This window comes from Corylus avellana, chromosome ca8 (assembly GCF_901000735.1).
Source record: "Corylus avellana chromosome ca8, CavTom2PMs-1.0".
NCBI lineage: Eukaryota > Viridiplantae > Streptophyta > Magnoliopsida > Fagales > Betulaceae > Corylus > Corylus avellana.
The window spans coordinates 4,552,783-4,567,042 of record NC_081548.1 but is presented as its reverse complement, the minus strand read 5'-3'; the positions used below and the strand labels follow the sequence as shown (position 1 = coordinate 4,567,042).

General features: G+C 34.0%; 2 protein-coding genes across 4 annotated transcripts; both read right to left on the bottom strand.

The window, feature by feature from the left end:
- Positions 1-1,746: 1,746 nt before the first annotated feature.
- Positions 1,747-4,259, bottom strand: LOC132190071 (EG45-like domain containing protein). Of its 2 annotated transcripts, XM_059604953.1 has the most exons (3): positions 3,962-4,259; positions 3,574-3,874; positions 1,747-3,286 (listed from the first exon to the last, which is right to left on the bottom strand). In XM_059604953.1, the coding sequence occupies exons 1-3, from the start codon at positions 4,092-4,094 to the stop codon at positions 3,280-3,282; spliced, it is 441 nt and encodes a 146-aa protein (XP_059460936.1). In that variant the 5' UTR covers positions 4,095-4,259; the 3' UTR covers positions 1,747-3,279. The 2 variants fall into 2 exon arrangements, with proteins under 2 accessions (XP_059460936.1, XP_059460935.1); XM_059604952.1 differs by lacking the exon at positions 1,747-3,286 and having other exon boundaries at positions 3,299-3,874.
- Positions 4,260-8,667: 4,408 nt separating this feature from the next.
- LOC132190415 (putative EG45-like domain containing protein 1) lies at positions 8,668-12,722 on the bottom strand. 2 transcript variants are annotated; one of them, XM_059605405.1, is made up of 5 exons: positions 12,506-12,722; positions 10,402-10,543; positions 10,128-10,256; positions 9,722-10,022; positions 8,668-9,101 (listed from the first exon to the last, which is right to left on the bottom strand). In XM_059605405.1, exons 2-5 carry the CDS (start codon positions 10,535-10,537, stop codon positions 9,095-9,097), a joined length of 573 nt encoding a protein of 190 aa, XP_059461388.1. In that variant the 5' UTR covers positions 10,538-10,543; positions 12,506-12,722; the 3' UTR covers positions 8,668-9,094. The 2 variants fall into 2 exon arrangements, with proteins under 2 accessions (XP_059461388.1, XP_059461387.1); XM_059605404.1 differs by lacking the exon at positions 12,506-12,722 and adding an exon at positions 10,643-10,726 and having other exon boundaries at positions 8,669-9,101; positions 10,128-10,244.
- Positions 12,723-14,260: the final 1,538 nt, after the last annotated feature.

Sequence of the window (14,260 nt, the reverse complement as noted above, 5' to 3'; positions counted from 1 at the left end):
GGGAATTGATGAAGGGTTTTTTTTGGTTAATCTGGCATGTTGGATGAAATTCAACGGTCTAAATCTTGCCACGTGTTCTATTAAAAAAATACAAAATAAAATAATAAAAAATTAATAAATTAATTTAATAATATGGGATGATTGGCCACCCCATTTTCCCCCATAGGGAGTGGTTCAGCCACTCCCATGGCTAGGCTGGGGTGGCCGGCCACCCCCTATAGGGGAAAATGAGATGGCTAGCCATCCCATATTATTAAATTAATTTTTTGATTTTTTATTATTTTATTTTGTATTTATTTTTTAAAATATATATAATATTTTTTTTATATTTTTTTAATGGGACACGTGGCGAGATTTAGATCGTTAGATTTCATCCAACGGTCTAGATTAACACCAAAAAAAAAAAAACCATTCAGCAACTGCGCAGCTATTGCTGGGATCCTGATCGGCCAAGAAATGAGATTGTGGCAGTTGTGGTCTTCCATCAAATGATATTTGAGGTTGGCCTTTGTCAGATTTTGTTTTTTTTTTCCTGAATTCTTCTTGCCTTATTAAATTGGGCCTTATGAAATTGAGGCATTTTTTAATTACATATATTTATTATTAGAGGCCTTAAATTTTTTTGAATTTTTTTTTAGCCTTATTAAAAGTTTTTTTTTTTTGGACCTAATTATGCCGGGGCCCTAGGCGCTCCTGGTACCTAAAATAGTTGATGTCGTCTCTTTATGTGGAGCATTCACTAATGAAATACAACTTTGACCAGGTGTCGTCTGCTAATGTAATACGGCTTTGGCCATACGTGGTGCAAAATTCTTTCGCTTACGAACAAGTTATAACTGTAATCAGTTGTTGTGCCAAGACTCTACCTTGCTTCAAGTCTCCGCCTAAATTCACGGGAAAGTTACGGTGAAACTATAAGCAACAGCATAGCTAGTAAGGGTCGAGAAGGGGCATATGATCCGAAACGGAATCACTTCTAGCCTTGACGCATTCCAAGCCCCTCCAATTTTTTTCTTAAAAAAAGAAAATGTCACAGACTCCTAGCTTTCTCTAATCAACCATTGCACCGACACGCTAGCTTCTGCGGTTACGTGAATCATGTGTGTAGGCATTATCATTTCAACCAACATTATAGGCTCCCGAGTCCGCATTCACAAGCTCAACTAACCAACGAATGAATATCAATTGGTAAGCTAGGATTGGATGATCCGCATAAAATTTCTTGACTCAATGCTTTGATACTTTAATCCTCTCTGTTTGGTTCTCGAGAATCTGATCAATAGAAGAAGGAAAAGGTAAATGTGAACATTCCTGGTTTATCTTTGAAATGTGGTGGTGGTGGTGGTAGTGGCAGATGATACCAAAAGCGCAAGCGTCCACAGGTTACACTCTTTTTATTTTCCCTTCATTTCTTTCCTTAAGAACTGAACATGAGAGAATGCAAAAGTTGAATTTTCCTTTTATTTTCCTCGGTTTTCTTGGCAACCAAACATACTGTAGGGAAGTTAGAGAATGAGTAATAATAGCAAAATTGTTATATTCAAACTCTTGAAATGTGTTCTTGCTTGTGGGACTCTGGGACTTCGGTATATATATATATGTTAAAAATCTATATATAGCGATTTGAAATGTGTAAAAATAATTATGCTTAGGCAGGAAGAAAATAATAGCAAGTATATGTGTGAGTTTTACTCATGTCGTAGGGTTTGTATACAAAATTCTCTTAATGTTCTACAACCTCGATATTTGAGAAAAGTCCTAAACCCGAGCTAAAACAAGCCTTAAACTCTAATACGCTCAAAATAGGCTTTCTACCTAACCTTCAAATCTACGGGTAGAAAAGGTCAAATGTTTAGTCATGACATCGAACGTTCGTCCAAAAGAGGTTGAACGTTAGATGCTGGGCAGAAACCCATTTTCGAACCAAAAACCAACCAAATTACTTCTATGTAGGTTCTAAAGTCATAGCATGATCCCTAATAGAGTCCTAAACAACAATAATGCATTCATGCAGGAGAAGTTACTTCCAACATCATTAATATGCTAATCCATTGCTAAACTAGTTATTAAAGCAAAAACTAACTAGAGATTCAAAGCTAGGTTTCGAAACTAACTAAAGAGTAGATAAGCATAATACAACCAAGAACAAACTAGACTAAGAAAGTTATCTCCTTTGAAAAACAAGGCACCAAGAGAGTTCTTTCTTCACCAAAGCACTCTCACACACACTCACAAGGAATAAACTGAATAAAAGGGATGGAAATAGGCTGAAAGGGTGCAGGGGAAGGATATTTATAGATGCCTAAAGGTTTGAGGATAAGAATGAATTAAGCCTTATCCACAGTACTGCCACATATCGAATGTTTGGAGCATATCTTCAAACGTTCGACTGTATTATTAGACCAACAGTCCTAGGGTTTTAACTGAACATTCACTTCATACAGTTCGAACATTTAGGTCTAGGGTTACAGTCTAACGTTCAGACATCCAACCTTGAACGTCCGTCACTAGAGTTTGACTCGAATGTTCAGCCATCCTACTTTGATTGACGTTCAACGAGATCAAAAAGTTAAAATTATAACCTGTAATAATCCTTAACAAACCTTAACAAACCATTAGTTCAATTAAAGTTCACTTATCATAATAAATAATTGGGATATTACATTTATCCTCCAAGAATTATGTTCTAATACCATCTACAAGGGGGTCGTGTCCTATTAAAAAAGGAAGAAGTTAGTGTTCTCCAAACAAAAAAAGTTGTCATGATTCAGCTTGAAGTAAATTGTGTGATTTATGTTTACTAGTGTGGTGCAGGGAAGCAAGAGGTGGGATTGGCAGTGGGCGAAGCTGTGGAGGACAAAATTGAAGTAGCCATTAGTAGACTAAGTGTTTGACAAAAGGGATGAAAGAAAGGAGGAGGAAAGAATTACACGACGGTAAGTCTTTAGTTCTCTGATACCATGTAATGATGTAAACTTTATGATTTTGGTTTTCCTCCCTTACTAATTAATCTTCAGAAATCATATATTTATATACGCATGCATGAACAAACTTTACAAAAGCTAAAATAAGGTTAAAAGGCTTTACAGATCGACCTTACAAACATTCAAAGTCTGCTGTCCTTGGGCTTTATCTTCAACACTAGTGGGAGTGGGAAGTCCTTTTGGTTCTTGTTCTCTGGGAATACATATTTTTCTAAAATTGAAAACACTTTTGAATGAGAATGTTTACTTCTAGGCCGCCTCCCACACTTGCTAAATCAATATGGTATCTCCCTATTCAAGCCCTGCACATGAAAAGAGAATCTTTTGATGTCAAGAACAACAATTAAAATGTTCTTCATTTTATTGTGAAAATTACTCCAGTATCTTTTAAAATATACATATATACATAGAACTGTCATCAATCAATCCCAGCTATTAAAGGTGTCTACCTTTATAATGTGATCTCTTTCACATGGACACAACACATCTTTCTCTTTTTGTGAAATATAGCATTGAACAATCGGATTGTACCAAAAAGATTTTGACAAACAGGAGAGAGAGAGAGAGAGAGAGAGAGAGAGAGACTGACCGGATGAATTGTATGGTAATAAACGTAGCAGAGGAGTTGGCGATGATCCCAAATGCAGTTGTGGAAAGAACCAGGGCAGCATCTTCCCTGGAAGGCCTAGAGACCGAAGTAAGTGAGCGATCAACAATCCTTACATGAATGATCTGGTCTGGAATACAAGTGTTGGGATCAGAAGCGCTTATGCACTGCACCGAATATAGTCTCCCGCAGGCTTCACCGTTGTCCCATATCGCCTCGCCGGCCGATCCAAACAGTTCGCTCGACTGAAACTGCGCCTCATTGCTTCCATGACAGGCAGTGGCTGTGAAATAGGGAATTTGTCATAGAAGATGTATATGAGAAAGAAAAAAAAAAAAAAAAATTACCCTTTTTGTTTCCAATCACGTACGTAAATATGGGTCTGTGTATTGGGAAGCTGTGCCAATATCTGCACACGAGAGACGAGCGAGGAGCAGTAGACAGAGGCATAGAGAGAAGAGCTGAGGAGTAGATCCTTTAGAAATCCCAGCCAAAAAACACATAGTATATGTTAAGATTTGTACGAGGGGGAGTTTGAGAGGGAGAAGAAAATGGAGGCTGCTTCCTCTTGATGTTATTAAAGATTATTTGACCTAATTCAAACAACCAAATTAATATATATGCTGGTTAAATCCTACTGAACACAAAGAAGAAACTAGAAACCCTAATGATTCAAAGCCCAATATCTCTTTTAAGAAAATCAGTCCAAGTTGTCGCCTTTTATGCCCCACGGACTGGTCAACGTTTCCGCTCATTGACGACAAAATATAATTGCAGGCTCTCTCTCTCTCTCTTATTGTCATCATAATTGAAAGCAATCAAAGCATGCATTAATATCTCATGGATCCCGCCACCAAATCATCACCTGAAAATGCCAAAAATAGTAAGTTCTAGAGGAGGTTAGTAATAGCTCGGACATGCATGCATATGAATTTATATTTTAAGTTTGGATGGTTAGTAATTTCAGAAGTAAATATAAAAATAATTTTTATATATGGAGTTTATTTGTCGAATCAAGTGCATGGGCGGGTAACTTGAAGTTTAGAAAAATTTTCATTTTAATTCCCCTAACTTTTATCATTTTTGTAATTATTCTCTAAAGTTCAAAAACTTTCAATTTAATGTATTCAACTTTGACTTTTTTGCAATGCAACATTTTTGTTAAATTCTATCAAAATTTCTAAAATATCATTTTTTTTTTCTTTCTTTTTTTCTTTAAAATTTAGGGATACTTCGGTAATGTTGACACTCCTTCATTAGGATTCAATAGAAAAACCTAACAAAATGATGATATTGCAAAAAAAATTGGAAGTCCATACATTAAATTTAAAGTTTTCTTAATTTTAAAAGGTAATTGTAAAAGTTGTGGAAGTTCAAGAAGATTAAGTAAAGTTTTTTTAAAAAAATTTACTTAAATAGATGGACCTCAATTTCATATTAATTCTTTTATATTTACTTTTCTTTAAATTTTTAATAATTCGATAAATAAAATTGTTAAATAACTTGACTCCATTGATATAATTATCTGAACCCCTAAACTTTATCATCGAACTCTTATCCACAGTGTGATTACGTTAAGTAAACAACATATATTTATAAAGTTATGTATGTTTTAATGTATACGAAATAATCACGTACGTACAGTATCAATTGTACATAGATAACAACTTAACGTCCTCAAAGGGGGCGTTTGCACCAGGTGGAATGCCCCCTAAAAAGCGGATGTTCTACTGTGCAAGTATTCCTACTTTTTAGTGGGACCTTTTATTAAAAGGCCTCTATTTCAAGCGTTATTAAACTCGATTTTTTTAATTAGTAGTATGTTTATCTGAAACAAGTGAGTTTAATATTTCCATCGAAGTACTGTTCAAAGGAAGTAGTTGGAACGTCTCTCGACGATCGAGGTTGTCAAAAAATTTTGAGGGAAGAGAAGTCCGATCCTGAACAATGTGTGGATGGGGCTCCGGTAAATAATGGCGGCGCGACTGAACAATTTGTTGATGGGGCTCCGGTAAATAATGTAGGCGCCAACATAGTAAACGTTCTGACCACTTATAAAAAACAATTGCCGTTATAATTTGTTTACAAGAAACAGCACAACAAACTTGAATTCAAACAATATTTACGTGTGAATGTAGATATCTTTATATCTTTTTGCTTATATACTTATCTTTTCTGTCCCAACCCCCACCGCCTTTTTTTTGTCCTTTTGAAAATATCTAATTTAATTTCTTACCTTTAACTTCTTCTAAGGAATATAAATACATGCGTTACGTTGATGAGCACCAACAGAAATTTTTTTTTTTTTTTGTTTTTTTTTTTTTCATTGAAAATCATCCAATTTAATTTCTTACTTTTTTTCTTCTTCTAAGAACATAAACGACTAAGTTGTTGACCATAACCACAAACCCATAAGGCTAAACTACTCTTTATATTTTTCGTATATTTTATAATTATGTTGATATTAAATATTTTTTATTTATAGATTGATCGTAATTAAATATTGAGATTGTAATAATTAAGGGGATTTAATTACTATACTGGTATTTAGACATTACCCCTTTGTATTGTAGACAAATCAAGTTAATGAGCACAATGTAACCCTTAAGGGTATTCCTAGTTGTGGACGTAAGTATCTAACACCCGTAACTTCTTTGTGTTCATTAACTTGATTGTTAACGTGTTCTGATGCGATATAAATGTGAAAAGTGTTTTTATGTTTTTATGAATGTTATGTGGTTGAATTATTTGTTAATGTTTTTATTTTGAGAAGAGAAAATAAAAAAAATAAAAAATAAACAAACAAACAAAATTTTTAACAAACAGAGCTTTTAAAAAATAAGTAGCATTCTATACATAGTCTCTCACGAAGAAAGCAAATCACCATTCTATTCAATGTTCAATTACAAACTATGTGCCTCCAGGCTCATATAGAGTGCATGAATAATGTTACTTTTCACAGATATTTATCACGCTCATGTTGCATCAGTTATATGTTATTACTACCTCTAAACTAAAAACCAACTTTCGATTTGTTTATTTTCTAGGATTGATACTCTTATATAGCCTGCCACACTCATTCAATTTACTGTGGGTCTCGCTCAATTTCTTTTTGCCATTAAGATCAGTGCATCTGTGCATGCGGTCTCAAGAATTACAATTAAAATACTAAGCCATGAAGTAATTAGTACAAGTAAGAATAAGTGTACGTAGAGTGACCAATAAGGAAATGTTTGGAATGGATTCCCCAATTGGGTTAACTCATGACACGTCAAAAGCACGGACAGGTTCCACACAAAATGGCCCTGGAACGGTACTGTTTCAGGGCCGATACTGTAGCCTTTTTTTTTTTTTTAGGAATAAGTGTTTGATTGGTTTTAGTTAAAATATTTTGTAGGAAAAAGTAAAAAAATATATTTTATATGAAAAAATGTAAAAAATTTGTTTTGTAGTGATTTTTTTATTTAAATAATAATAATAATAAAAATAATTAATGTAGTATAAAAAGTAGAGACGTTGAGATTAATTTTGAGATGAATTTTTTTTTTTTAGATTGAGAGAGAGGCCCTGGAAGAGGGCCTTCGGCAAAAACACCCAATGCTTCCGAATAGCATCATTACTCCCCAATTTACTCTAACCACTCGCTAGCGCCACGTCAGGTTCCGCGGGAACTGTTCCTTATTCTTTTCCAGTTTCCACACTAGACGCCAGCCCCATGACTTTCTAGAAAACGGATCCGGTTTTGATTCTTTTGAAGGATAAAATTGTCATTTTATTTTAATTTTTTTGGGCGATCTGCGTTCCAGCTGGCCAACTACTTTCTCATTTTTCCAGGGATCCCAAGACTTTTGATCTTAACGTCAAAGCAAGTCTCCCTCCTGAATTGAAAAATAATAATAATAATAATAATAAAAAAATGGTCTGTCCCTCCTCCTAGTATAGAGGTTTCTCAGGGCTATTTTCCTCCTGTGTATCTTTCGTTTTGAGAGGTGATCTGCCAAATCCTTTTGAGAAAATTTGGAGAGGCGGCCGGATCACGGCACGGCGGCTCTGCAGGTATATTCAGTCACCGGTTTTCTATCAAATCCATACTCATCTTTGCATTCTCAACCCTGAAATCACTTCATTATTCATCTTGTCGCTTATTTTTCTTTTTTACAGTTATATTTTCCTGCTTCTGTGCTCTAATTTCGTGATTTCTTCTTGAAATTGATCGGTTTTGGGAGTTGGGTCTCTCTTTTGTTAGATATGCCTTATGAATGTTAAAACTAATTTTACAAGTTTTTTCTTTATTTTTTTTCATTTTTAAAATCATAATTTGATTTAAATTTACTGAGAAATGATAGAATTCCTTTTTTTTTTTAACCATCTCTGATCATGATCATATGCCAAACGAGAAATGATGTTTGTAGTGATAGATTATAAAATACTAGTACTAGGAATACTCTTCTCACTATATGTTTACCTTTTTGTTTTGAAATATACATGTATACTGTTAATAGGAACCAAGGATCGAGTTCTTACCCCCAAAACAATCACACAAGCAATAATAACAACAATATAAAATTATTAACCCAATAAATACATAGACATCACAACCATAAAATCAACACAAGAATTTTGGTTTCGAAAGCAGTCAAACCTAAGAGGTCACTATAAGGAAGAAGAAGACCAAAATACATGCAAAGTAAACTTACGACTGTGTAAAATACTCTTCTTCTTTTTTAATAAATTCTGTGTAAAATACTTGGAACAGCAATATGAAAACAAGTTCTCTGCTGCCCAATCTCTCAAGTGTATCTCCTTACGGACCCTGCAAAAGATTACTTGGCGGTGACAAGGTTGTATCTAGTGTAGTTTGAAGAAAACAAGTTCCAAGTGAGAAAAAGCTAAAAGCATTTTAGGAATTCTCACTTGTTGTCAACAATGGTGAAAGAAGAGAAACCCCTAAAGTGGTTCTAGGCTTTCCAACAACAATTTTCTTCTTTTTTTTTTTAATAATTAATCAAGATATCATTAAAAGCGTATGGCGCCCCATGTACAAAAGAAATATATAAACGAAGCCACCTAAGTAATATGGGCAAAAAGAACAAAAACATAGATGATTCATGGACTCTCCATTCCTTTTGCACATAAGCGGTTGTCCAAAAATATGTGTTGAAGAAAAGAGATTTCTCCTCCCAAGTCTTGTTGTGGTCTTCAAAACAATTATCATGCATTTTCCTATATAGACACCACAAAAGGTACAATGACACCATCTTCCATACTACAACGCTTTGAGTGTTGTTGATATTGCTGATACTCAACAAACAAGCAAACAAATCGACTACTCATCTAGGTATAACCTAAGACAATGGTACACACAACCTCAGAATGAAGAAGAAGAAGTTAATTCACAGTCTCTCCATCTTTTTACATATAATACACCAATCAACCACAATGACATGACAAACAATCAGGTCCCCTTCCCCACTTGATAAATCAATATAATGGTATGTCCTCCTCAAGCCCTGTACATTAAAAGAGAATCTTTTGATGTCAAGAACAATCAAAATGTTCTTTCATTTTATTGTGAAAATTACTCCAGCAGTAAAAATAAAATAAAAATTAGAACTGCATGTTCATATTGCCAAATGTAACTTGATCAAGCATGAACAAGTTTGCCACCAATCAATCCCAGCTATTAAAGGAGTCTACCCTTATGTGATCTCTTTCACACAGACACAAGCACGCACACTCTTTTTGTGGGCAAAAAGTGGAGAGAAAGGTTAATGTTCTTACAAGTATCTATAGAGATTCTCTCTATGGTCATGGCATATCATGCAAAGTAAGAAATTTAGTAAAAAGGCCTATAATTAATGTGACACTTGGAAATGTAACTCATGTTAGCATTTTTATTATAGTTAATTATTGAGAAACACTGTTTTTGCTTCAATTTCATGGGAAAAGAAAAATCACTCATACCCATAGATCCAACGGGTGCAATATGTCTTGAGAAAGAGAGAATCGATCTCAAATGGGTTTGAAAGAGCAAGAAATTTTAACAGAGGAAGCAGGATTTGAAGAAGATTTGTTAAATTGAGAGAGAGAGAGAGAGAGAGAGAGAGAGAGAGAAATGAAAGAGACTCACGGGATGTATTGTATGTTAATAAATGTAGCAGACGCGTTGGAGATCTTCCCAAATGCAGTCGTAGAAAGAACCATGGTAGCGTCATCCCAGGAAGGCCTCGAGACCGAAGTAAGTGCATGATCGACAATCCTTACTTGAATTATCTGGCCTGGAATGCAAGTTGTGGGATCAGGGCCACTTATGCACTGCACTTCATATAGTCTCCCGCAGGCCTCACCGTTGTCCCATATCGCCTTGCCAGCTGACCCGAACTCTTCACTCGACAGGAATTGCGCCTCATTGGTTCCATAACATGCAGTGGCTGTTTAAAGGAGGCAGAGAGAGAGAGAGAGAGAGAGAGAGAGAGAGCACGTCAGTTTGTGGAAGTTATTTTGGGAGTCAAAGTTCTTATAGTGTAATCACGTACGTGAGAATGGAGCTTCGTATTGGGCCGCTGTGCCAACATCTCCATTGGAAAGAGGAGCAAGGTTCACTAGGAGCAGTAGTAGAATGAGGCATCGATAGAAGGGTTGAGGACTAGATCCTTTAGAAATTCCTGCAAAATCAAATTATGGTGTCATGAATGTTGAGAATATAGTCTCACATTTTTATTGAAATCAATACCATAAAAAAAAATAATAATAATAATAAGATGAGAGAGAGAGAGAGAGAGAGAGAGAGAGAGGGAGAGAGAGAGAGACCAGCTTTTCTTAGCGAAAACATCTGATTTTGACCAGTGCCAAAAGTCTCGAGACAGTTCTTGAGAGTTCCATCTTCTTCTGGAGACGATGGCACTCTCTTTACATTAGCATTGTGACAGCTTTGAGCTCCTTCCATGGCAAACTGCCAGTGACGGAGTCAGAAAATAATTATTGTGGGGTCAAACTAAAAATATGATAAACACTCTTAACATTTTTGAAACAAATCGTTAGAGAAATACACCATTTCTTTTGCTAACTTGAGCATAGTTTTTTCGCTAGCAATACCGAGAAGCCTCTGATTGTTTCGACACTTTTTTGGAGACGTTGGTTGGTTGAGTCCAACAGTGTGATCAATTACATCATGAATATATATAGTAATAAATCAGAAAACTATATATCATAGTAGTACGGTGCAGATGTTTTATAGTTTTAACTTCCCTTAGAGCATTCATAGTGAACTAGCTAAATTTTAGATAGAAAATCCACTTTTGCTATTTTAGCTAAGCTAGCTACTTCCCAAAAGCACCACAAATCAAACTCTCTAAATATTTATCTACTTCATTTACATATTCTTCTTTATTGGTTTGGGGGATTTCATTTAAAGATCAAGAGTCATAAATGAACACATAAAATCATGGTAATTTTAGTCGCTTATGGCTCACAGTAGCAGAATATGCATGTGTTACTTAGGTGAGAAATTGCTAGGTTCGTTATTCTGTTTCAATTCTCAACTTTCATATCTTTCAACTCCCCCAATCACTAAAATTAAACCAACAACGGACAAATCTTGATTGCCCCACATAGGATAGAGTAATGTTGTATACCAGACGAATATTCTTCTTTCATTTCTTCAAAGCTGATGTGGTGTGGTTCTTTATAACATTTGGTAGATGAAAATGAGTTTTTTTATTAGAGAACTATGCTACATCAACTTTGAATGATGGAAGGAGAATACTTATATGGTATATAGCATTAATAAAATTGATCAATGAATCGGCACGCCCTTAATCTCAAATAAATACCAAATAGTTGAAGTGAACCCTACTTGTCTTACTTAAAGAAATACACGCTACAACAAAAACCATAGACCTTAAATATTTTCCTTTTCTTTATATACCACAAACACACGCATACAAACATATTTAATATATGGCAACTATTATCCCTTCTTACTATTGCCATAATATATACAAACATTCACATTGTACCTTTGTCCTCTATTTTCTCGGGAACCAAACAATGTTGGAACTTATTTTCCAATTTTAGACTAGAAAGTACAACAAAATGGCATTGAACCTAGCACAAAGTTTTAAACTAAATAAAGCTTCAGAGAAGCAAAAATTAACATAACAATCAACTTCAGCTGACAATAAACTAAATCACTAAGTAATTGTTTATTAACACCTACATTAGCAAATAGCAATGAAACGGCAGAAACACGTAATACTGAGAATAAAGGTCATTTCTTGTACATTAGAGCCATTACAAAGCGCTCATCAAGCATTTCAGAAAAACATCTCAAGCTTTTACCATAAATATACATGCTATTAGCCTGTTTGGTTCCTGAGAAAATGTAGGGAAAACTTCAATGAGAAAAAAAGTCAAACAAATCTTTAACGAAATCATCCTCAGGTCGCTGCAATGCAACTATTTAGCTTGGTTGCTGAGTTCCTCTATACCTTAGAATCAAAACTCAACTAAAAAGATCCTCTTTTCCTTGGATTTTCTCAGCTACCAAACAACGGAGTACCAAAGAAAACACATTACATGTTCATCAATCTGCCCAACCAAATGAAAGATGCCAGCCAAATATCCATGAAACCAAGACCCATTTGAAAAAAACACAACTTAGATGGAAAAATGAATAAACACAACCCAGATTAACTATAGAGAAGTTATAAATAACAGCCTAGAGTAAGAGAAGTGAGAAATAGAAGAATATTCTTCTTGCGACATAAACATATACCCAGAATTTCAATACAATTTTGGCGATAAAAATATATTTACAAACATAGAAAATTACCGATACAAAAATTACAATAAAAATATATACCCAAATTACAACAAAAACACATAGCCAAATTACAACAAGAAACAAACATACCAAAAATAGAGGCTCTATATGTGCTTGAGGCCCAAGGTTGAGTTGATCCAAATCTATTTCCGATTGTCGGTCAGATCGGAAGCTCTGATCCGCCAAAGTATCTAAAGAAATACCAAAGATGATCGACCGCGAAGAGTGAGAATGAGCGAGAGCGGGAGAGAGAAGATTCAGTGGCGCCAAAGAGAGAAAAGTGAAAAACAACGAGAGGAAAAAGAAAAACCTTCAAAAATTAAGTGGCGAATTGGCTCGAGATATTTGGTGAGGGACTCTAACAAGAACCCAAATGGCTTATTAGAGAAGAAGATCGCTTAGGTATGCTATAAAATTTGATACTTACGGATCCAAAAAACCCAAGATTCCTCTCTACAATCTTGTTCTTCTCTACGATCCTCCTGCAAGTCTGTGGGTTTTTGACTTCTTGTTATGGCTGTGGAGCTCCATTGCATTCTTTGGAAAGGATGAGAGAGAAAAAGGGACTGAGAGAAGGCGAGAGTAATAGATTACGGCGGGAGCTACTAGAAGTTTCGAATGTTTCTAAAATGGCGTCTTTTGACCAAGAGTCCGGCTATGCGGCCGCCAATTTAGCGTGGAAAATGTATTAAAAATAATAATAATAATAATAAATTTTGTTAATTTTTTTTAGTTAGTTAAATTTTTATGAGTTAATATTTAGTTTCTAATGCTTTAAAATTTATTTTTTAATTCAAAACTAAAACTTAGGGGTGAAAGGTTAACCATTTAGGGCGGGTATGAACTATGAAGTATCACTCAAAAAGGATTCGATTATCCTAAATTTAGTATTAATGCCTCAAATTTGGTGTTAATACCTCAAATTTGAATTTTCCTTTAATATCTCTCTTCTTCAATTTAAAAAATAAATAAAAACAAAAAAAAACAAAAAGGAAGCAAAATATCTGAACTTGGCTGCCTCAATTTGGCAGCCGAAAATCTCTATTCTTTGACCAATGAGAAATTTTTGGGTAACTACTTTTGGTTTTGTAAGAATTAAACGACAATGATTATCACATAAACGATTTTTTTTTCTTTTTCTTTTTCATGTTTTTTTTTTTAAAAAAAATTCAATATATGGTTTTTTCTATATACATAGCTCATGAGCATATATATATATATATATATACTATGAATTTTATGGTTTTTTTTTTTTTTTAAATCGCATATATTGGATTTTAATTATGATTTTTTAAGTGTATAAGGTATTAGTACATATACTAAAGGACCCGTCCATTATTTAATAAATATGAAAACGTAGAGAGAGAGAAAAAATATGATTTGTATTATTTGTTTCTTTATTGGATTTGGACATACTTTATTCCTTGTTACTTTCATTTTGTATCATCAATAATGACAAAAAAAAAAAAAGTATTTCTATCTAAATTTCGTCCAAAATTTAACGGAAAATCACGTCAATATTATTAAAAAAATTGACACGTATTCATATACTAATTAAAAAAAAATTAAAATTATTAAAATACAATCCTTTTAAAAAATAAATAAATAAATAAAATTTAAATGATATAGATAAAAAAATAGATATTCAGGTATATGGTGTCTTTTAAAATTTATTAGATAAATTAGATAAAGTGAATTTTAATTAGTTATTTTGCATAAAAATATAGATAAATCATTGTGATTGCTCAGATAAGGTTTAATGTGAATGGACCAAAAAACAGATAAGGTTTAATGTGAATGAAAGAATATCAACTAGATTGCTGTCTTTGTTTTCTTCACTACTGT